Source organism: Cyclopterus lumpus, chromosome 18 (genome assembly GCF_009769545.1).
Source record: "Cyclopterus lumpus isolate fCycLum1 chromosome 18, fCycLum1.pri, whole genome shotgun sequence".
Lineage (NCBI taxonomy): Eukaryota > Metazoa > Chordata > Actinopteri > Perciformes > Cyclopteridae > Cyclopterus > Cyclopterus lumpus.
This window is the reverse complement of record NC_046983.1, coordinates 10878376-10899737: the sequence shown is the minus strand read 5'-3', so window position 1 is coordinate 10899737 and position 21362 is coordinate 10878376. Positions and strand designations below refer to the sequence as shown.

Genomic DNA, 21362 nt, shown 5'->3' with positions numbered 1-21362 from the left:
CTTGACGGAGGGAGGGAGACGGGGAAGAGGATGGAGCGTCAATCAGTGAGTGCCGCAATTCACGGTGAAGCGCTATCAGTCTTGGATGAGAGCCTGCTTCCCCTCTCCAGGAAAGGCCAATCGATCCCATGTGTGTGTGTGTGTGTGTGTGTGTGTGTGTGTGTGTGTGTGTGTCTCGTGCCAGCATGCCCAGCAGTGGCAGTAGCCTTGCCCAGCCCTTCTGCTCTGGTGGTTTGCCATATTCTGTCCATCTCTGTGTGTTTGCGTCACAGCTTCCAGAGAACTTTGTTGATTCTGAACAATAATGAATAATTCAGAGAACAAATTATGTCTTTAAGGAATTAATTAAAGAAAATAATAAATAAAAGAGATGAGTACAGTTATGGGATGAGCTGACAGCAGCCAGTAAAGAGTGATTTAATGCTAAATACAAGCAATTCACTGCCCTCTCTGGTGAAAAGGTGTGGCCTCTGTGGTTGCTGAGTGTAGTCAGAAGTGTGCTTGGTTGCACCTGGAGTCTCACCCAACTGATGTTCAATCGTGTACAGTACATGTGAATGACTAGTTTTCCCTGGTTGAGAGTCTATTTTTAAGAGTTGTCGTCCATGCAGAAAAAAAACCCTCCCCATTCTAACTAAGCTTTATGATGTGCATTGCATGCTTATAGCTCCAGCTTATTTCCCCCCTGAAATATTTAAGTCTGCACAGGCCTCAAATAGTTCAAGAGGCTCTCTTAGGCTCTGCTGATGCATGAGTGACTGGATGCTTGGATGACTCACTTGCTGCCCAATCAGTAGTTCCTGACTCTAAACTGAAAGCAGAAGCTTTTACAGACATTTGGTCATTGCACATCCAACACATTCCTTGCACTTCACCTTTTGGAAAACAAAATTGTGCACGTATGAAGATAAAGGAAAGTCCGTCTCAAGCAAATGGCAACGTCACTGATGAAAGACTAATTAACACTTGCAAGTACTCAATACTTTCAAGAGTATTGAGTACTTGCAATACACGTCAACATGATTATTTGGCAAAAGCAAGCGTTTTTAATATCAGAAGAATTGGCTGCATGTATCCGCCATTGCAGCGCTGTTGACCTCAGGAAGATAACAGCTCTGCTTGTTAATCAGCTCTTTCCAGAATACCAGTGTCAGGCTGTGCAGTGGCCGGCAAGACCCCATTTCATATGGCTGTGGGCCGCGCTGTATAATAACTTGACGGGCAGATTGGACACATGTCACCAAGTGGTCAGTGACCATTGATTATTCTGCTCTTGGCAAACATTTCACAGTCTAGTTGTGTGTTTAGGTGCTGGCCAGGCTCAGCTAAATGTAAGCTGTGAAAGGCGAGCCTATCCAAGATAAAGGCAACATGATCAGTATTCCACAGATAATAGATCCTAGATTAAGATGAAATACAGCTGAACATTCAATGTTGGTGCTACAAAGTAACTCCAAGAGCTTTCATGCCCCCCCCCCCCTCCCCCCCCCTCCCCCGCCCCCCCCATCCTTTCTCATAGTATCCTTGCTTCACGTCAACGAGTAGGGCTTGTATCGACTTAAGTGCACAATCTCTTTGATGATTTTTCATTTCTTTAACAGCGAAGATCGACGCATCCCCACATCGTTACCAGTAACACATCGCGCAAAGGCTTGTGAAGTCCTTTGTGTTGGACCACTGCTACTACACGTGCAGCCCATACACATATGGCACTTGAAAGTTTGCAAGAAAAGAAGAAGAAAAAAAAGCCCCCCGCTCAGATCTCACAAAGTCACTCTCGGCTAAGAGGCATACACACTGCAGCGGCAGCCTCCTACCTGGATCCAGGAGTGAAAAGGCACTCACTCGCGCACACAGAAGTCAAGGTAAAAGATAATGCGTTTATTTAGTAATCAGCAAATAGCTTTTATGCAGTGGGTAAGTGGTGAAGCCTTTGAGGCCGTGATAAGATCGTTTGCTTTCAGGTGTTTTCCCTGTCGCACCACGGACGGCATCGAGCGCAAATTGAATAGGGTGACCTTTTTTTTTGCCGCAGAATCAAATCGACTGCATTTCCCCCCAAAATATTTCAATTACCATAAATTTGTGATATTGCGTCCCCTCCCCCATCATATGCGCCAAACACATGCACGCAAAGATGACAGAAACACACCTTTTTGTTTGAGACGGCGTGGACCACTCCGTCTTGTCCACCGCACCCTGACTCTGCTTGCGCTGGCATCTTTCCGAGGAAGACATTACTGTGACGAATGAAATGCCGCACACCCTCGATGGCCTTGGCAGGCCCTGAAAGGTCAGGAGCTGTATTTGTGCAGGTGCACGCGTGTGCATGTGCGTGCGTGCATGCACGTGTGCGCGTGTGTGTGTGTGTGTGTGGTTCTGTGTAAAGGTGGTGTCAGCAATGGATGATAACATTGAGTCCTCGGTGGGAAAAAACGAGTTGTGCTCCATTCCGCTCCCCTCGCAAATCAATGTAAATGTCAAAACCAAAGTGACCAGCCTTGTGTGTGTGTGTGTGTGTGTGTGTGTGTGTGTGTGTGTGTGTGTGTGTGTGTGTGTGTGTGATAGTCTTATGGACAGCTGCGCTTGACTGCTGATGGTAGACGTACATTCCAGCCGGGAAATGTGGCAGCGTCCATTTAGCAAGATGGCCATTGGAATCAGTCAATGCTCCTTTTATTCTATCTCTCTCTGCATGCGCTCCGTCCCCCCTCCCTGTGTTCCTCCAACACATTATCAACAGTGTAACAGTATGTTCAAAGGCCCCTTGCTTAGTAGTGCACATTCAGAGCTGCCGACTTAAGCAAATAGCTATTTGCATTCTATTAGGCGAAAAAAAGCAGAGGGAAGCACCATTCTTCATCCCGTCTCTGCATCTAGTTGAATATTCCTTATTCCAGCCTCCGAATCTCTGCTTTTTTTCTCGCCCTCCTGCTATGATCGTCAAAGCAAGTCAGAGCAATCATGGCAATCAGTGTTTCCTCGCGCCAAGCCGATTGGGAAGTTGCTGCCAAAACAAAAGAGCGAGAGTCCAATCATATTGATGGCGTGTGATTCTGTGGTGTTAGCAAACGGTTGCTCGGACCATCTGTTGGACGGCTGTGGAAGGAAAACAACAGCAGCTTGGGGCAGGACTGTAGATGGGGAGGCTCCACCAGGACACACAGAACCCCCTGTGATCCTCGTGGTTGTTTGCATAGCTGTGTGAGAATGCTTGGGAGTTTATATGAACACGAGTGCACATGCACTTGATGCGGCGTGCGGATGGGAATGTTTCATGGGTGGCTTCCGTTGTCTCTCCAGGTGGTTCGGTCCCCGGGGTCCACCGTAAATAGTTCTTGTTGTGTGCACTTTTGTGAAAAAGGTACACAAAAAATTACGGCAGAAAGGGCCCGGTGTGTCTGCGGGTCATGTGACAGCCTCAGCTGATCTCAGCAGTTGTGTGACAGAGTTCAGGTGGTTAGTTTCAGCAGCAGGGTTACCAGTCAAAGGATTCTTTTGCAGAGAACTAGAAAGAACAGCGCCGCTAACATCCCTTGGGTTGGATCTGGCCCGTGTCAGGATGTGTAACAACAGTTCTCTTGCTCTCTTTGGCTCACTCACACACACACACACAGATATCTCCTCTTCTCACTTTCTCTTTCCCTTTCTCGGTCCCCTATTAGCTCATCAGATAGGGCTGTAACGGTCTCAAATGGTTCCCAGGAGATGCATCATCACTGCACACACACACACACACACACACACACACACACACACACACACACTCACACTCACGCACACGCACTCACTCACTCACTCACTCACTCACTCACTCACTCACTCACTCACTCACTCACTCACTCACTCACTCACTCACTCTCTCACACACACACACACACACACACACTGGTCCTCATTGATTTGGTTGAACCGTTTCCTCACTGATGTGCAACTCACATAGCCTTCTAAACTCAGACAGACATCTGGCATGTAAACTGTCAGCTTCTGCAAAAGCACTTCTTCTTCATTCAGAGAGCTGCCATTTTTGTTCAAGCACAGGCACAAAATAGCAAATGCCTGCCAGGGCGGAGGGATTATCACAAGACAAGTTGTGGTATTATTGCTAAGCAGGATGGAGAATCCTAAAATCAGCTGTCTGGTGCTCAGACTGGGCAACCGTGTCTGAATTTAGAGGGTTCAAGATTCAGCAATTTACTTTAAAAAAAATGCAATTAACACAAACCGTCATGATGAGCCAGAATATAGACTGAACCCGGAGTGGTGACAATAGAGGAGAGACAGAGGGGCGGTGTACGTCCTGTTGAGATACGGTTGGCCACCAGGTGTGTATCCAAAACATCTCTCAATATCTAGTCTATAGTACCATTCGCTTGGGAAATTGTTTCCGAATAACAAGATGCCCTATTGACTCTGTAGTCAGATGGAAAACAACAGGAGCCTTCAGTTTGCTTCTATGTATTACAGAGCCAATCGCAGCCCTGCCCACATTGGAGGTTTAACATTTAGTTTTATGATTTGGAACATTGCCAGACTGTTTCACCGCCGCCTCACACACACAGACGCAGACACACAGAGGGACTTAACAGTGTTATGTATGGCTTCATTGCTCCGTATAGGCCATAATCACCCTCTCTCCATCTCAGTAAGCTCATGCTAAATGACCAGACGTCTCTGGCGGCTGCCGTGATTTGTCTCTCTGCCGTGCATCGTGGCGTACCTTACCCTCCCTGCCTCTCTGCTCCCCCTCCTTCTCAGCTGCCATATGTTGTGCCTGTGTGACCGGTTGACGTGTCAGGCCTGACTAACGCCTTAACGGCAAGGTTGACGTTGATTTATTTCCTCTGAAATCGGGGGGCTGGGGGTAATAACACAGAATGGCATTATTTGTTTATAAAATCCAAGGCTGCTTTTCTTGGCAGACTCAAGATGTGAGGACTTGATAACCCCCCCCCCCCACACACACACACACACACACACACACACACACACACACACGCACACACACCGCAATTTCTGATTGTGCCATGATTAGAAGGTCTGGCTAGTCGCTTACCCTCCAAGGGAATGTTTTTTTTTCAAATCTGACAGAGCAGAGAGGAGAAGAAAAAAAAAGATTGAGATGAAGCAATGCAATTAAATTGTCAAGGCACAGATTTAACCCCGCCACGCAATTTGGGGGCCAATTTATTAAGAATGTTTTCTGTCTGAACTAACCGGATGCTATTCCTATATCTACAGAAAGAGAGAAGGAAAGAGTGTGCAAAAAAGAGATCGGGAGAATAAACAGCACTTTAAATACCAGATGACCCATTTAATGGGAGATATTTTATCTTCCCACATCCAGAGTGTCTGTCACATGTTCTGCCTCTCATTTGTTGATAACGGCGGAGCTGTTTAGTCTGTTGAAACTTCATCTCGGTGTTATTCAGTGATCGGGTCTATCATTCTGGCACTTTCACAACACATTGGGTTCCTTTTAACATGTAAATGATGCATTGCCCTGAAAAGCTCGTTAAAATGTGATCCCCGGCAAATTTGCTCAGGAGCTTGGAATCCTCAAGAAGCAATTAGCAGATTTAATTTGGCCATTTGCCCCCGTGTGCAGAAGTGGGTGTTTGTTTAAAACAGCACTTTCACCTCACGTTATCAGCTGCGTGAATAGTATCTCCTGGAACACAATGCTGTGCCATGGAACTCAATAAAAGAGTTAAAGGCAAGGACAACCTCAAAGACAGCCTGACTGATAAGAAAAGGGCCTCACCTAATAATGAACAACTGGAGTTGGCTTTGTCTTCTCTGACGTGGGGATGCTGTGGTGAAGGAAGGGGGCAGAGGAGCTCTCCCAGCGGCATGTTTTATGGCTAATTGAAGCATTTGGAATAAAACAGTCCCAAAATGGCACCCTTTAGGATTGGAGTGGGGTTAATATATTGTGATCCCACAATTAGCCCAGGATTGTTAAGATCTCTTTAATTTGGTGAGGTCCATTAGGCGGGATGGGCGAGAAAGTGCTCCCACCGAGACAATTTCTCTCTCCTCTCTTTGTTCCTCCTGCTCTCTTTTCCTCTCAGCAGCTGCTGTAGTAATCAATATAAGTGGACATGGCCGTCAGGAGGTTTCTAGGTTATCCCGGCGTCGCCCCCTTTGGGTGCCGTAGCTCCTGAAGTCGGCCCACACAGAGACTTTTTTAATAAATATACAAGGGGCAAGTGAGTCATTGGTCGAAGCTTGACTTTGGTGCAGAAACTCAGCAATGTGTGGTCCATAAGCTGGCATAGAAAAGCTTGCCCTCCTGGACAGGGGTATTAGATCATGCTCACTCCAGGGTAGAAACAATCACTGAGGTTGCTCTTAACCCCAGTTCCTCAAATCCCCACTTGGCCGATGAGTGCCTCCACTAGAGCTGCAGCAGCGGCTTCAGCATGATCGTCACGACTCAGGGTTTTACAAGTGACTCTTTCAGAATATGAGAGTCCCTTTTGGGTTATCTGCGAGGATACAGTGTGCCTGTGGGAGCTTGCCAATTGGTAGAGGTTTTTGAAACAGGATTGAAATCGCTACATTTGAGCCCTCCACAGCCTCAGAAATTCCCCAATCCTCTCCACACCATGACATAATGAAGCTTGCACAGCCCTCTCAACTCGTAATGTTACTCATGTCACAGTGTGGCACAGACTGCAATATCTCCAGAATGTGTAGGTTTGAACTGACTATAGAGGTGAATAAAGCCCCATCCAAATACAGCATTGCTTTGATGTTTGGTGAGTTTGGGCCTAAACAGATGGCTGGCTCATTAAAGACTCATTTGTGATAATCTAAAAATGATCCTACTTTCAATTTCTCATGCGAGGATGTATGTTGGCGCTAAGAAAAGGCTCCGTCTTTATCAGCGGTTAATACCTACCCGCTTAGTGCTCAGGTAATAACTTGGGATGCTGGAAATGTGGAACATTTTAGTAGCATAGGGTTCCAGCACAGTGGATTTGAAGCTCCTTGCAAGTAATTAAACAGCATGCCACCTCATACAGAGCAATTTCCTGCAAGGCATTTGCTTGCCAATGCGACATGGCCCCAGTCTACGTCGCGTTATCTCTGTGAAATATGTCCCCTTTATCATTTTTTAATAATGACTGAGTGCTCATGTTGTTAGGAGAAAATCTACTCAATGAACATCAGATTAACGTTTTCCTCGCTGTTAGTTAACTAACTGAACGTTTACCTCTTTATCTCTGTCATCTATAAATGAAAATTGGAGGGGGGAAAGCATTAAAATGGCCGCTATCTCATTGGTAAATCCAAAACTGCTCCAAAAGTGACATCCGTGGTGGGTGTATAATTATGTAAAATCAGTGGGGTAGACAGAAACAAGTGGGTGGGTGAATGTTGTGCGTGTGGGAATCTTCTGAGGTCTAGTGCTGGTATCTGAGAGGTGGTCGGCCCCCATGGCATAATGACGGCCACACGCCGCCGCCGCCAAGCGAGGAACATCCTGCCATGTGCATGAAGGGATTTGTTCTTGTTGGGCTGGCCACAGAACATCCCGAGGTGACGACGCTGTTTATCTTTCCGCTGTCTTAAAGTCCCCGGGGCTTTTATGGGCCTGGAACTTACAGTTCCTGTTGTCACTTGTCACAGTGGAAAGGCACAGCCGTGCGCACACACGAACACTAGCTGCGTTCCGCTCACTCTTAATATCTATTCTCTCTTTTCTTGTTTATTTCTCTACATACATGCATAGTTATTATCCCCGGTGAACCTTCATTGAAAGAAGTTGGCAGCTCCAATCTCCCTCTCTCCCACTACCCATCTCCATACAGTATATTCATCTCTCCGTCTGTTTATTTCTCACACACAGTTATTATCTCTACCATTAAACAGCCAGCTGCAGCAATCACACAACTCCTCGGGTACATCAAAGAAGAGCTGAGTGGCAAGAACAAGCTTTATTTTTCATGAAATGTTGATGGCAACTTCCCGCCCATTGTGAACATCAGCTGTCATGCCAACATTTTAAATATATCACATTTATTTAGCATTAGCGGGTGGTAATTCGGCTTATCTGTGGATTGCTTGCGAACATCTTGTCGTCGCGCGCCGATCGTCTCTCAGTTTCCGCGAAGGAAGAGAGAGGAGAGTCCACTTCGCTCATTGTTTCGCTTACCCCCACAAACCCGTACACACCGCAACGCACCCCGACCCATTCCTGTCTCCCCGAGATACTTGTTACTTGTCAGCCCTGGTAATGGGTTTCTTGGGGGAGATATTATTTTTGGTCCAGTAAGCTGCATGCTTAAAATATGAGTGACAGGCTTGACTCACTTGCACAGGGAGAGAATTTTTTTTTTTAAAAAGGCTGCCAAAATAGAGCCAGCTCTGATGCAAAACAAAAATGAGAAAAAAATGTTCCCACTCTGCTAACAATGAAAGCCTGCATGCAACCACCCACCACCTTTACTTCCCTGGAAGAAGAAAAAAAAAAAGCAATGCAACTTCTAAACTAAAATGTCCTATTTTTCCCCCGTCTCTCTATTTTTCTGTCTCTGTCTTCCCCCCCACCCCCCCCAAGAAGATAGATGAAGAAAATGAGGCCAACTTGCTGGCAGTGCTTACAGAGACCCTGGACAGCATCCCGGTGGATGAGGACGGATTGCCTTCGTTTGAGGCCCTGGCAGATGGGGACGTGACCAATGCCAGTGACCGGAGCTGTCCCTCCTCCCCCGACGGCTCGCCACGCACCCCAGAGCCCGAGGAGCCTTCCCTGGTAAGACCAACTGCTTGACCTCCTCAAGAACCTCCCATCACCAACACTCCAGGGTTAAAACACAAGTTATTTTGAAGACATGACCTCTCACCCTGCACACTCTGTTGCTTTTGCGCCGGCCCATGGAAGACTCTTCAAGACCGGGCACCAAAAGTGGCCATTTGTCTTTTGGGCTTCTGTATTTGGCAGCGCCCAATCCACACTCTGCCACAGTTTCCACTATGTATTCACAGTACGTGTAGTGACAGCGTGCAGAGATGCAGTGAGGAGGGAAGTAAATGGAATGGATCAGTGTGTTCGCTGCTCAGTGCTAATTACATAACCGTGCTATTGTGGCGCCAAATTCAATGATATGAACACTGTGGTTGGGCCAACTATGGTTGACACAGTGCCACAGGCCCTGAAATCAAGCCGGCACAAAATGAAAGTAAGGGGAGAAAGTAATCCATCTCGTCTACTCTCACTGGGCCCCAACTAATCTCCCTCTGCCCGAGTCATCTTTTTTGGCAAAGAGACAGGTCTCTCGGTTTAGTCAGCCTACCTTTTTGACACACATCTGGGCATTTCTCTAGCTTAAGGGCTTTGACCTAAAATGTTATGCTATGTTCAGTTTGTATTCCATCCCGGTTCCCTTTTCAAATAACATTTAGCCACGTACCTCAGTGTGTTTATTCAATCACATTAGAAAACCTTGGCTTTGTGTACACAAAAACACCTGCACAGGAAGAAAGAAAAACAAAACGTGTCCTGTCTCATACTGTAAACTGCGTGAAATTCTCTAATCTTTTAAACACGTCAGTGATATTATCTTTTCTAACTGCAGCTTTGGTCTCTCCTGGTTGTATAAAATTATAAAGCACAGGTGGTCTAATTGAAAGAAAATGGTAATTTGCATAACCCACGCTCAATTCCCCCTCCTTCACCACTTTCTCTTGTTCTGTTTGGGTCCATTTGCAGCTGAAGAAGCTCCTTCTGGCACCCGCAAACTCCCAGCTCAGCTATAATCAATACACAGGTGGCAAGGCACAGAACCATGCAGCCAGCAGCAACCACCGGATCAGACCACCACCTGCCGTCGTCAAGGTAGGGACACACACACACACACACACACACACGTACACACACTGCCTTGCTGCTTTCCACTCCTGAACACACATTTTTTTGTTAGTGTTTGTTTATCTCTCCCTCACTATGTTCTTGCAACGTCTGCTCTCTCCTCCCTCTCCCTCCCTCTCCTCTCTCTCTCTCTCTCTCTTTCTCCTCTCTCTCTCTCTCCCTCCCTCTCCCTCTCACACTTTTCTTGTTTTGGTGGCCGCCTTTAGAAGATGTTAGAATACTGCTCTAGTCTACTATCCCAGGGGGCCATCTCGTAATGAAAACAGGCTGATTGCTGTTGGGCTTTCCAGCGAGGCATCGGCACCGTTGTCTCATTAGCTCCACCACTTATCCGCCTTGGTATGGTGCCTGTTGGAAAAAAAACTAAAAAAAACAGCGACGGGCGCTCTTGCGGGAGAGATTGATGCCTTGAGCGGACGAGATCAAAATATCAGACGTGATGGTCTCATTAGACAGCTCTCGAAAGGATCTTTTTTTCTAAAAGGGTGGGGTTGATTAAGATCCATTTTTGCCAGTTTAAGAATCATGGGTTTAGGAATGTGATTAAATAAAGTATGTGATTTTAGTGATCTGTTAGCAATTCATGTTTGAATGTGCCATGCTGTATATTCAGTCTCATATACAACTTACAGCATTTGTTCTTGTTTGGGGAAACATGTCTGGCATCTCGGTTTTATGCTTTTTCTTCGTGCTTAAATTTCCTTTGAATGTAAAAAGCAAATGTGTGTGATCATATTTTGTGGGAAACACAACACAGTCTGTGTGTGTGTGTGTGTGTGTGTGTGTGTGTGTGTTACGCACACAATGTTTGCACATGCAGTGCGTCAACCTTCCTCGCATGGTCTATTTTTGCACTGTGCCTTTGAGTCATCCATTTCTGAAGCACAGTGAATGAGGACTCCCGGAGGACACGATGCGCGTACAGAGTGCCGTGGTGGTGTTCGCGGTGCCACGCAATTAAGATGATGTGCGGACCGCACCCCCAGCATCGCCTCCCAGACAGTTGGCTAACCGCTGTGCTCAGGCTGTCGGAGGCTCTCTTTCAGCCTCTTGTGCCATATAAAGCACTTTCTCACAACTGTACAACCGCACTGTACAAACAACACTGAGCAAAACTTTGTATTTAAGCAAACGTAATCATTTTCTCTTTCTCTCTGTATTTTTGTTGTTGTGCAGACGGAGAGCCCCTGGAATGGCAAAGCAAGAGGGGGCTCCAGCCAACAGAACCGCCCGGTGAGGCGGCCTTGCACTGAGCTGCTGAAATACCTGACAGCCACCGATGACATCCTGCTCCACACCAAAGCCAGCGAAGCCAAGAGCACCTGGGGGGGTGCCAGTAGCAGGGACAAGAGTGGTCTTGGTGCCTCTTCCTCTTCGTCTTCGCCATCCTCGTCATCTACTTCCTCGTTCTCCTCCCTCTCCTCCAACTCGTCTTCCTCTTCCTCCACCACCTCCAAGAAGAAGTCAGCTGTGCCATCTCAGCAACAACAGCAACAGCAACAGCAACAACAGCAACAGCAACAACAGCAACAGCAACAGCAACAGCAACAACAACAACAACAACAACAGCAGCAGCAACAGCCGCCACCGCAGCATCACCAGCGAGGTGAGAGCCGGGCTGCAGCCGAGTGTAGTGTGGCTGGTGTTGGGGCTGGGAAGTGGCAGCGTTGCACTCACGATGACGGGGTTGAGGAGTCGGAGGGTGCTTCTATCCCTGTCGGCCACAGAACCTCCACCTGCGGCCATGCCCGCCCCAAACTGGAGCACGGGCCGCCCAGTGAAGAAGGAAGGCCGCCAGGCGATGTTGGCCGCCTGGCCGCCGCTAGGTTTATTAGGTATATGCATTCTTATTCCCTCCCTCCCCGAGAGGTGAGTCACAGCTGTGAGCATTGCCGAGAGGCTGAGGGCGCCACTCAGGCTAGTGAGGGCTTTGGCAGGCAAGGCCGCAGAAATAATCGAGGTGCCAGCCGTGCACCACATAGGCACATCACAGTAACTATTAAGAAAAAGGATGAGAAGCCGGGACACCCCTTACTTAGCCAGCTGCTCACCTCCAAACAGAGGCCTGCTCAGTATCGAGCCTACCTACTCCCACCTCAGATCACCCCTTCACCCACCATTCAGAGCAAATCAGCAGGTAAGAGGTCTGAGAGCCCAGCACAGGCTCCCTCAAAGGTGGAGGAGGAAGAGTTGGGAGGGACCAATGATTGTAGAAACCGGGGAGTAAGTCAGCTCGAAGAGCCTGACTCAGGGTCCCTGTTGTCTCCTCTGGCCTTTGACCTAGAGAGCTGGGTTAACCAGACAGACTTAGGGCTAGACATGGGCTTTGGACTAGAGCTCCGGTGGCTAAACCAGGGGTTCTGTGGGGAGGATGTTGACCATGATGATGATGATGATGGTGTTGATGATGATGACCATGTCACGGGCAGCCCCGATGCAGTGCTCTCACAGGGCCCACCAAGCCCACTCTTCCCAGATACTAGAATTGCAGAACCCGCCCCTCCCTACATCATACAAGGGCAAGGGCACCCACACAGGCAGGCACTCAGCGAGCACCCCGACGACCAGGGCCTCTCGTTGTTAGGTAATCATGACTGCATCCCCCCCCACTGGCCTTATCTCTGCTCTCTCTTCTCCCTCTCCTGCTCTAATCACTTCCAAGTTTGACTTCACAACTAATCCCTATTCTAATTCGAATCTAACAGTCATTCTGAGGGCATAAACAATGACAACAAACAGCCTGCTAGCCAATGCTTTTTTTTTTTTTGAGGGAGTGGGAAAAGGGCCGAGCCTCGTCTTGCTAGTGTACGTCTTGTACTCAGAGTCGACCCTTGAACCATCTTTGGCTGAATGAGCCTAGTCTGCTGAATATGTTGGTTTAGACTCAGAGCCCAGGTGCTGCTCTAGAGCGCCGTGCTACTAAAGCCACATTCCCTTAGCTGGAGCACAAGTCGGCCAGAGCCTCGGGCAACTGCACAAGCTTCCTTGACTCTCCTTTCTTCCTTCTTTTTCCCCTCCTCTGCTGTTGGTGCATGCGATTATGACCTTTTTTTTGTTCAGAGAGGGGCTCACCCACTGTCATGTGTCTTGTTTGTGGCATCGTCTCTTTGTGTCTTTATTCCATTTCGATCTGTTTGTTGTCTTGAGCGGGGTATGTCTGTGTCTCGACACCTGTGAAAAAACGTACCATCACTTCATCCTGCCTCACAGAGTGGACGGTCTAACTTAAGGCAAAAATATTGTTAAAACGGGGTCAATCTAAAAAGATTTGGTTTTCACAATAGTGTCCATAGAAATACTTACTAACCAGGTATGGTTTTTTTGTAGCAATAATTGCATTTAATGCACCAAATTGAGATTAATTGTTGCAGAATGTGGACTTGTTCTCTTCTGCCATGCGTGTTATAACTAGGTCAATAATTACACATGCTCCTTTGTGTTCTGCAGCCAAACCAACCACCTTGCCACTTCCTTTGACCCCAGAGTCTCCAAAGTAAGTGTGAGATGTTTTTCCACGTTACTCTAGGCAAACAAAATGCACCGAAAAACTACCGAAAAACACAAATCCAAAGAAAACAACACAGACTCGAATCCAAGTTGAGGCATTTCTGTGACTCATTTCCATTTCTTAGATCACAAAAGCTTTTTGAGGTCTTACTGTCACCTGAGAAGTAAAATATTGCACTTTTTCTTTTTGTCTTCCAGTGACCACAAGGGATCACCGTATGAGAACAAAACCATTGAACGCACATTAAGTGTGGAGATTGCTGGAACCCCAGGTAAGCATACTTTTCTGACTATTTAAAACACATGTTAGAATTTTACATATAAAAGACACTAGTAGGTGGAAATTCTCACTTCCCTGTTGTAGCTATTATTAATACTGGCTGTTTCAACATCTTGATAGTCCATTACAGTTCAGAGTTCAAGGTGAAGGCATAGGAGAACATTTTTATGTGCTTGAGTATTGATTAGGCTTTCCAATCTCTTCGGGGTTTATTAGCAAACCCCTCCCGTCCTCCACCACCTCCACTCCCCTTTTACTGATGAGTTAATATGCTTTTCCTCTTCCTGTATCAGATCCTAATGCTCTCTGACTGACAGCTTACTTAGCCTACACATCATAGGAAAATTGAAATGGCAGTGTTATTGTTTTAATTGGTTTTGCGTTGTAATTTGGTTTTGCCTGTGTGATCCGTGCCGTCCTGTCCTTAGGCCCCCAGACAATTCTGCAATTAGATCAGCTGGCTGGGGAGTCAATTTCCAATGTGAAGATGTGTATGCATAGGATGCTGTTTTGTAATTGTAGTCAGTGTGAGGTGTTTTTCAGCATCATTATTGCCGTCATCCTTTTGTGTTATTGAGTTATAATTAACTTCATTGGAAGACAGCTATAGGCAAAAGGTTACAAGACAAAAATGAAGAGAATTTCAGAGAATATCTGCAATATTGGGCGTCATATCTCTCTATCTCTCTCTCTCTCTGCATGAACGATGTCAGTAATTATCGCCTTCTCCAAATGAATCATCTCAGGTCAATAAAAAACAAAATGGCTGCCCTTTAGCCTCTTGTACTGTGTGATGTTGCACTGGCCCCCTTTGAGTATTCATTTACCAGCAGGTAAAATGGTCCTCATACATACCTCATGTTTGCCCCCTGCACCTTCTACTTATCTCTTGTGGGGCACATCACACCCCAAGAGATCTCCCTCTGTCCAAGGGGTGTTTAACCCTTTTGTGTAGATAAGCTTTCGGGGTCAAAGGGGATGCCTGTTGAGACCTAAAGAAGGGAAAGAGCATGGCTGCTTAAGCTCCGGGGCAATCAAGTGCGGTTAATATTTCTTCCTGTTTTACTGCTCGTGGGTGAGTTTATTGACCTGTGGCCAAGTCCGGGTGACCGTTCTGTTCCACTGCATCTGCATTACAAGCACAGTCAAATAAAGCCTGAGTTTACAGCAAATGTAGGGTTGAATATTAGCAGGAAAATCATTAGTCCAGAATACTCAAGGTTAGTGAGCCCCTTTCCTACTTAGGGATTCACTTTTGAATCTCGTGCTGCAGGAGACAAATGGATATGGATCCCAGTCAGCGCAGGTGAGCGCTTTGAGGTCCGGAGTTGAATGTCCTTTGCAGATTGACAGTAATATTCCACTACAATAAAAATGATGGCAGTGGTACTGATAACCAGATGGAAGTAAGCCAGGTGTGTGTGTGTGTGCTCCACCAGGTCGACAACTCATTGTTGGAAATTTCCATGAATTGCTGCCAGTTACATATTATTTAATACCTTTATGATGAGTTGTAGTAGTAGTAGTGGTTACTGTTTCATAGGAAGATTGATTTTGTTATCAGGAGAACCTGTACATTGTGTCCTGAGCCATGATTCTTAATACTAAGTCAACTTTTGGACTGTTGGCTGCATGTTTCTTGGTACAGTAAAGGTTACAACAGGCAATGAGGCCCCCATGGGATCTGACTGCTCTGGCCTCATCTCTGCCAAGCTAATAGATTTACCCTGTGCTGCAGTGTTGTCTTTAATTACTGTATCTCATGACACTGGGGTGGTCTGTGTGTTGCTATTTGCATGGCTTACCGCCGGATCAACTCTTTAAGCACAGAGTTGTTATTCGCTCCAAGGTCTCCTTGCAATTTACAGCTGGCGAAAAAAAAAAAATGCTAATGCTCCTCTTTCTTTCTGACTTGTTCACTTGCTTCATTGTTTCATTTCCGGTGGCTACATGATTAGTGTTTGTATCGGCGGATCATCCATCACTAGCGAGTTTGACTGAGAGACACATATTTATCTAATTCTGATTTATTTCACCCCCGTTGCTAATGCCTCCTAGTTTATGACCCCACGCGCACATTGTTTTGGACAGATGGCGCTGCATTGGTGAAACAGAAGTTCCTCAGGCGTCCCCCTCCTTCTCTCCCTTCTTTTCATAGCTCATTTCCATCGGCAGCAGAAATAATATGTCTATATCGCATTCAGAAGTGAGGGAAGAAAAGGGGGGAAAGAGGCGAGTGGGGTTTGCAGTCCTACTCACAGACAATTCTAGAAAATAAGTAGGATGATAAGCCGTTGGATCAGGCATTCCAAACACAGCAAGTGGTTTCAGAAACCTGCATATTTATGTATCAGGCTCCCGCACTCCCAGTGCATACTCTAACACAGGATTTGAGACTAATAGCATTCATCTGGTGCGATTCACCAGCAAGCGAAGAATGATGTGCATTATAAGGAAGGCAAAGAAGAGGGGAGAGCGTAGGTGTTTCAAAGTGGCTGAGTTTGACTCCAGTGAGAGACTGTTAGTGACGAGGGTGTGTGTGTGTGTGTGTGGGCACATTTGTTCTGTGTGAGACAGAAACTGGATAGGATGCTGGGAGACGGAAAGGGAGAAATAGAGATTGATCCAGGGAAGATGGCAGACAGGAAGAGAGAAAAGGGGAGAATACACGACTAAAGGGAAGAGAGAGAGAATAATGGTGGCGGGTGCTTGTGTGAGTGCATTAACAATGCTATAAAGTGGGCTCATCTCAGGACTTCCCATATAACTGCCATCTGTCTGGTTGTAAATCTGTAAGAGGCTGGGCAAACTTGGGGGACGGGGAGGGGGGGGCACAAGTAGACGGGACATGCCATCTGAGAAGAACGACGGCCCATTCGCCAGTACTTCCTGTGCTCCTATGACATCTTGCCATGGCAACTTCACTAGGCATGCTCCAATGTTTCACAGAAAAGGGCCATTGTCCTGGCTAATCGTGAAACATGCACACGCCGTCATGTCACTGATGAATTTTTTTTTAGGCTGATAAAAAATGTCTTTGGTTTTATTCAGATGAATTGGCTGCTGTCCAGTACAGACATTTATGTGAGCCAGCCAGAGATATGATACATGTACTTTCATTTTTTTTCATTGGGTGTTTGCAGGGTTTTGTGTTATGTTTTTTTCTTTTTTTTCGTGAAAGGGATCCTTCCAAGGTCAGAGAGGAAATGGATGGCAAGTCATCCGTATTACAGCACCACCGTATTAAGTTACACCAAGCATTACATTAATCTGTCAAGATTGCAATGAAATAGAGATCAGGATTAGGCCAAGTGAAAGTGAATATTTTAATCAGGCATGTATCTGTGTCCACTGTCCATAAACTGACCTGGGAGTTTATAGATGAGCCCCCACACCCCCACCAACCTCTGCCTTTCCCTTCCTTTGCAGGTCTGACACCACCAACCACGCCACCACACAAAGCCAGTCAAGAGAATCCTTTCAAAGCATCGCTCAAAACCAAGTTGTCTTCATGTTCCTCATCAGCCTTGGCATGCAAAAGAGCCAGGCTGAGCGAATTGGGCCCCGGCGCTCTGGCCCCGGCCCCAGGTGCCTCAGGCGGGGGCCCCACCAGGAAGGGTCCCGAACAGACTGAGCTTTATGCCCAGCTGAACAAAGCGTCCACCACCCTACCTTACTCGGTCACCCAACACACTGTGGGCGGCGACCTTGAGGAGCATCGCAGCACTAGCAACAATAAGCGGGCGGCGCCCCGTGGCTACAGTGACCATGACTATTGCCAGGCGTCAGCTGTCGCTAAGAAGCACGGCGGCACAGCCACTGTTACCATGACTCCAGCAGCAGAAATAACGGTCACCCCAGGTGCCACCGCTGCTCCCATGCCTACTGCAGGCAAAGTGGGGGACAGGCATGTCGAATGTAAGGACTCAGCCATGCCACCATCCTCTTCATCATCTTCATCTTCTCGTTCTCCATTATCAGCTTCATCTGGTCGTTTGGCTCAGCAGAAAAATGTTGCCTCTGCGAATGGAGACGCAGCCCGGGTCCAGGAGTTAGGCAAGCAGACCCTTACACCATCCCCCCAGATCCCCTCACATGAGGTCCCTATTGACTGGGACCAACTCTACTCTTCTGCCATCAGCAGGAAGCTCCTGTGTGACCAGGAAATCAGAGAAGAACTCAACAAGCACTTTGGTCCCCCTTTACAAGCCCTTTATAGCCAGGGTGCCAAGGAGAGAGAACCTGGCAGCAAAACAAGTAAGGCTGCGGCCGCTATGTCCCTTGAGGAGGCAGCGAATGGCTCCTACTCCCACAGGCTGCCTGGCTCCAGCTACCTGCACCCAGGGTCCCTGCCCTTCCAGGATGAGCTAGAGTTGGGTGAGGGCCGTGAGAGTCGCTTCCTCTATCCCTGGGAGGGCACCCCTCTGGACCTTCTCTTTGACTGCCCCCCCTGTTCTCCCTCCTGTTCCCCACCATCCAGCTGCTCCCCTTCACGAGGCTCCGTCTCCCCACCTTCCTCCCTCCTCCTCTCTCCCAGCAGGCCTTTCTGCTGGAACAGCAGCGGATCTCGATCTCGTTCTCGTTCTCGTTCCCACTCTGACTCCCGCAGCTCCTCCTCGCACCATCGGAGGCGCTCCCTCTCTAGCTCACCCGACAGACACCCCTCATGGTAAGACATTTCTCAGACCCACGCACACAAACCTCCTGCTTCTTTTCGCTGAGCCTTGGCTGCTCCCGACCTATGCACTTTGTACAGGAGCTTGGAGCTGTCAGGGGATCTAGCTTAGGAGTGTAAAACAGGCCTGATCAGTCATCTGAGCTGGTGTCAGACAGGATAGACCCTGGTGACTCTCAGCATGGGTTCTTGATCTCCTGCTTCTTTGCCTTGTCTGGACGAAATGCAGAATAGATGGCAAGTGTTACACAGAGGGATTGAACAGGCCATGTTGAAGAGATTCTAACCAAAGTGTCTGCAGTTATTAAACTAACCAAACGCTGCCTTTTGAACCAGGCGGCACTTTAATGTCTATAAAGTGACAATGGGGAAAAAAGATTGGTTGAATGGTGTGATTTCCCCAAAACACACAATGAACCAAAAAGGCAAAAAACACAGAACATTAAACGCGCCAGAGGCACTGGACTTCTGAAAAGTATGAGTTTTAATCTCTAGGCAGGGAGTTTTATTTGAACATCTTCCGAACGCTCACCCCCTTCCTCACTCGCTCCCTCGCATGCTCCTGTTTTTCGTTTGATGCCGGGGCTATTGTTTTAAGCGGCAGCTGTTGTTTTTACTGAGTGGCAAACCCTCCTCTTTTACATCCCCACAGATGAAAGCCAAATCCAGGGTGTGGGAATGTAGTCTCAAAACCCCTCTCAAAAGAGACTCCTATCATCATAGCTCTGTGTGAGGACTACATTTCCCATGCTTCCCTTTGATCAGAGCTGAGGGGGTTTCTGTCTGTGTTTTTTTTGGTAGAAGAACAGAGGCAAACCGTAGTTACTGAGAAGGATGTGAGTAAATTAAGTTTGTCAGTAGTGGTCCATTGAGTGCCTCACAGTGCATGACTCCACTGCGGTGACTCAGTTTGTTTGCCTGATTACTTAAAGGTCAGTTTACTCCTGAGAGCCAAGAGAATCACTTTACTCTGCCCGGGCCCTTGTTCTTGGGCTCTACACCAACTCGCTCACAAATTATACAGTAATAGTCTCAAGGCATTCCATCACATTCTGACACTGACAAGCTTTCTGAAAATACTGTGTAGGGATTGGAGTCTTGAAAGGGACAGAACCAGAAGCTTGTTATATTTTCATGCAAGAAAAGATAAATAGGATATCAGCAAAATAATTCTCAAAATCCCTCCTCTCTGTCTCAAGTTCCGCAGCGTAGGATCCTCGATCTCTCAAAACTGTCACTCCTTTGCTTCGCTGCGCTTCCCGAACTTCTCCTCCTCCATCATTCAGATCTTGCCTCTTCAGCAACGCTTCAATAATTAAGGATCAGAAGCTCACGGACTGCATAGACACAGGACAAGCTCTACAGTCAGGTCACTGGGGCCCACAGTATTGACCATGTCCTCATACAACATAGACAGCAGGTGCATGTATGAAGGTGCTAGCTCGGGTGTGTATAAAAGAGCTGTACGAAATCATGCACACTAAATGTGGCCATGAGCTAGATTAGGAGAATACAGAATGCTTTTATCTGGAATTAACCCAGTTTCTAACATCTAAAATGGCTGCGTCTTGTGAGGTTAATTTGGATCCCAAAGCCTAGAATAAATTAACCAAGGTGTCACAAGTTTCAGTCATCAGTATGTAGCATCATTTATTTAAACATATATTTTTTTCAAATGTGTGAGTTAAACAGCATTCCTATGTGTTTCTTCTATTTAAAATGTTTCCGTTTTCTCACAGGTCTCGTCACAACACAGATTCCAGCACCTTTCGTTCCAGGACTCACAAAAGCCCCCACCCTCAGTCTCGATCTCCTCTCAGCCGCAGGCCAAGGTGATTATTTAAATTTCCCCTTCAGTTATACGCGTTCCGTATCGTATTGTTAAGTCGCTGTTCTTCAGGTTAGGACACATGTTTATTCTTAGAAACTGTCACAATTCAAGAGAGAGTGTGGTTGAATCACAGTCACTGTAGACACATGCAGTGTTAGTAACTTTCTCCTGTCACCACTCGGTGATTCCCTTCACGCATCCAGACTGAAGCTTTTTGCAGCTCGTCCTGTCCACACGGGGGTCTTGTGACAATTATTGGGGGCAAATATGTTTAATTTAATCATGTTTTATTGGACTAGTGACAAAAGAATTCCCAAATCACACTGATGCACATTCATACTTTCCTCATGAGTCACGCTCCCAGTGTATAACGACGCCTATTCAACTTAGTGCCTCTGTAGTTTTCCGTGAGCCCCCGCAGAGGCGACCATTTCATATGCAGAGAAGTGCTGTCACAGAGCAGGAAGAGAGAGAGGGAGAGAGAGAGAGAGAGAGAGAGAGAGAGAGAGAGAGAGAGAGAGAGAGAGAGAGGGAGACTGACACCATCTCAGCGCTCCGAGCTGATTTGGCACCCGCGGGCCTAATGACACCCGACAAGCCTGAGAGTCGCTCATCAGTCGAAAACTTAACGGACACGTCTGGTGCTAGTCCGGGGTGGGGGAGAAAGTTGCACTTTCCTTCTTGATGAAGCCCTAACTAAGCAGAAAGTAATGACATGTGAAGTTGTGCTGACAGTTGCAGCTGCCTGGCTCCCCCGGCTGCGCTGCTCGCCGGCACTCCCGCGGGCCGATCCTGTGGGCTCCGTAATCATAGCGACGGCGAAGTGACATCTTATTAACATGTCCATTTCCTTTCCATTTGAAATCCCCCTCTCAACCATCAGTGGTGAGAAAATAGGGGACTACTCCTTGGTGAATACTGGCAATTGTTCTTCACAGTCATCAACAGGAAGGGTGAATTTAGAGGACGAGCGAGGACAGTGATGTCATACGTATCCTTTTCCCAGCAGGTATGACAGCTACGAGGAGTACCAGCATGAGAGGCTGAAGAGGGAGGAGTACCGCCGGGACTACGAGAAGAGGGAGTTCGAAAGGGCCGAGCAAAGAGAGAGGCAAAAGCAAAAAGCAATAGTGAGTTAACTGACACGAACGCCATCTAATTTCCCATTCTCTCTTTTATTTTTTCTGAG

At 47.2% G+C, this 21362-nt stretch overlaps 1 protein-coding gene across 2 annotated transcripts in view; it reads left to right on the top strand.

Annotated features, from left to right (window-relative positions):
- The window catches only part of ppargc1a (peroxisome proliferator-activated receptor gamma, coactivator 1 alpha), a 234357-nt gene that overhangs the window by 207393 nt on the left and 5602 nt on the right, over positions 1-21362 (top strand). Inside the window, exons 3-10 of one of the 2 annotated variants that reach the window (XM_034557832.1) lie at positions 8570-8764; positions 9722-9847; positions 11057-12464; positions 13328-13373; positions 13586-13659; positions 17097-18336; positions 20082-20174; positions 21183-21303. In XM_034557832.1, the coding sequence (XP_034413723.1) occupies positions 8570-8764; positions 9722-9847; positions 11057-12464; positions 13328-13373; positions 13586-13659; positions 17097-18336; positions 20082-20174; positions 21183-21303 (3303 nt within the window). Of the gene's footprint in view, positions 1-8569; positions 8765-9721; positions 9848-11056; positions 12465-13327; positions 13374-13585; positions 13660-17096; positions 18337-20081; positions 20175-21179; positions 21304-21362 lie in introns of both variants that reach the window. The other variant, XM_034557833.1, reaches the window with a different exon arrangement.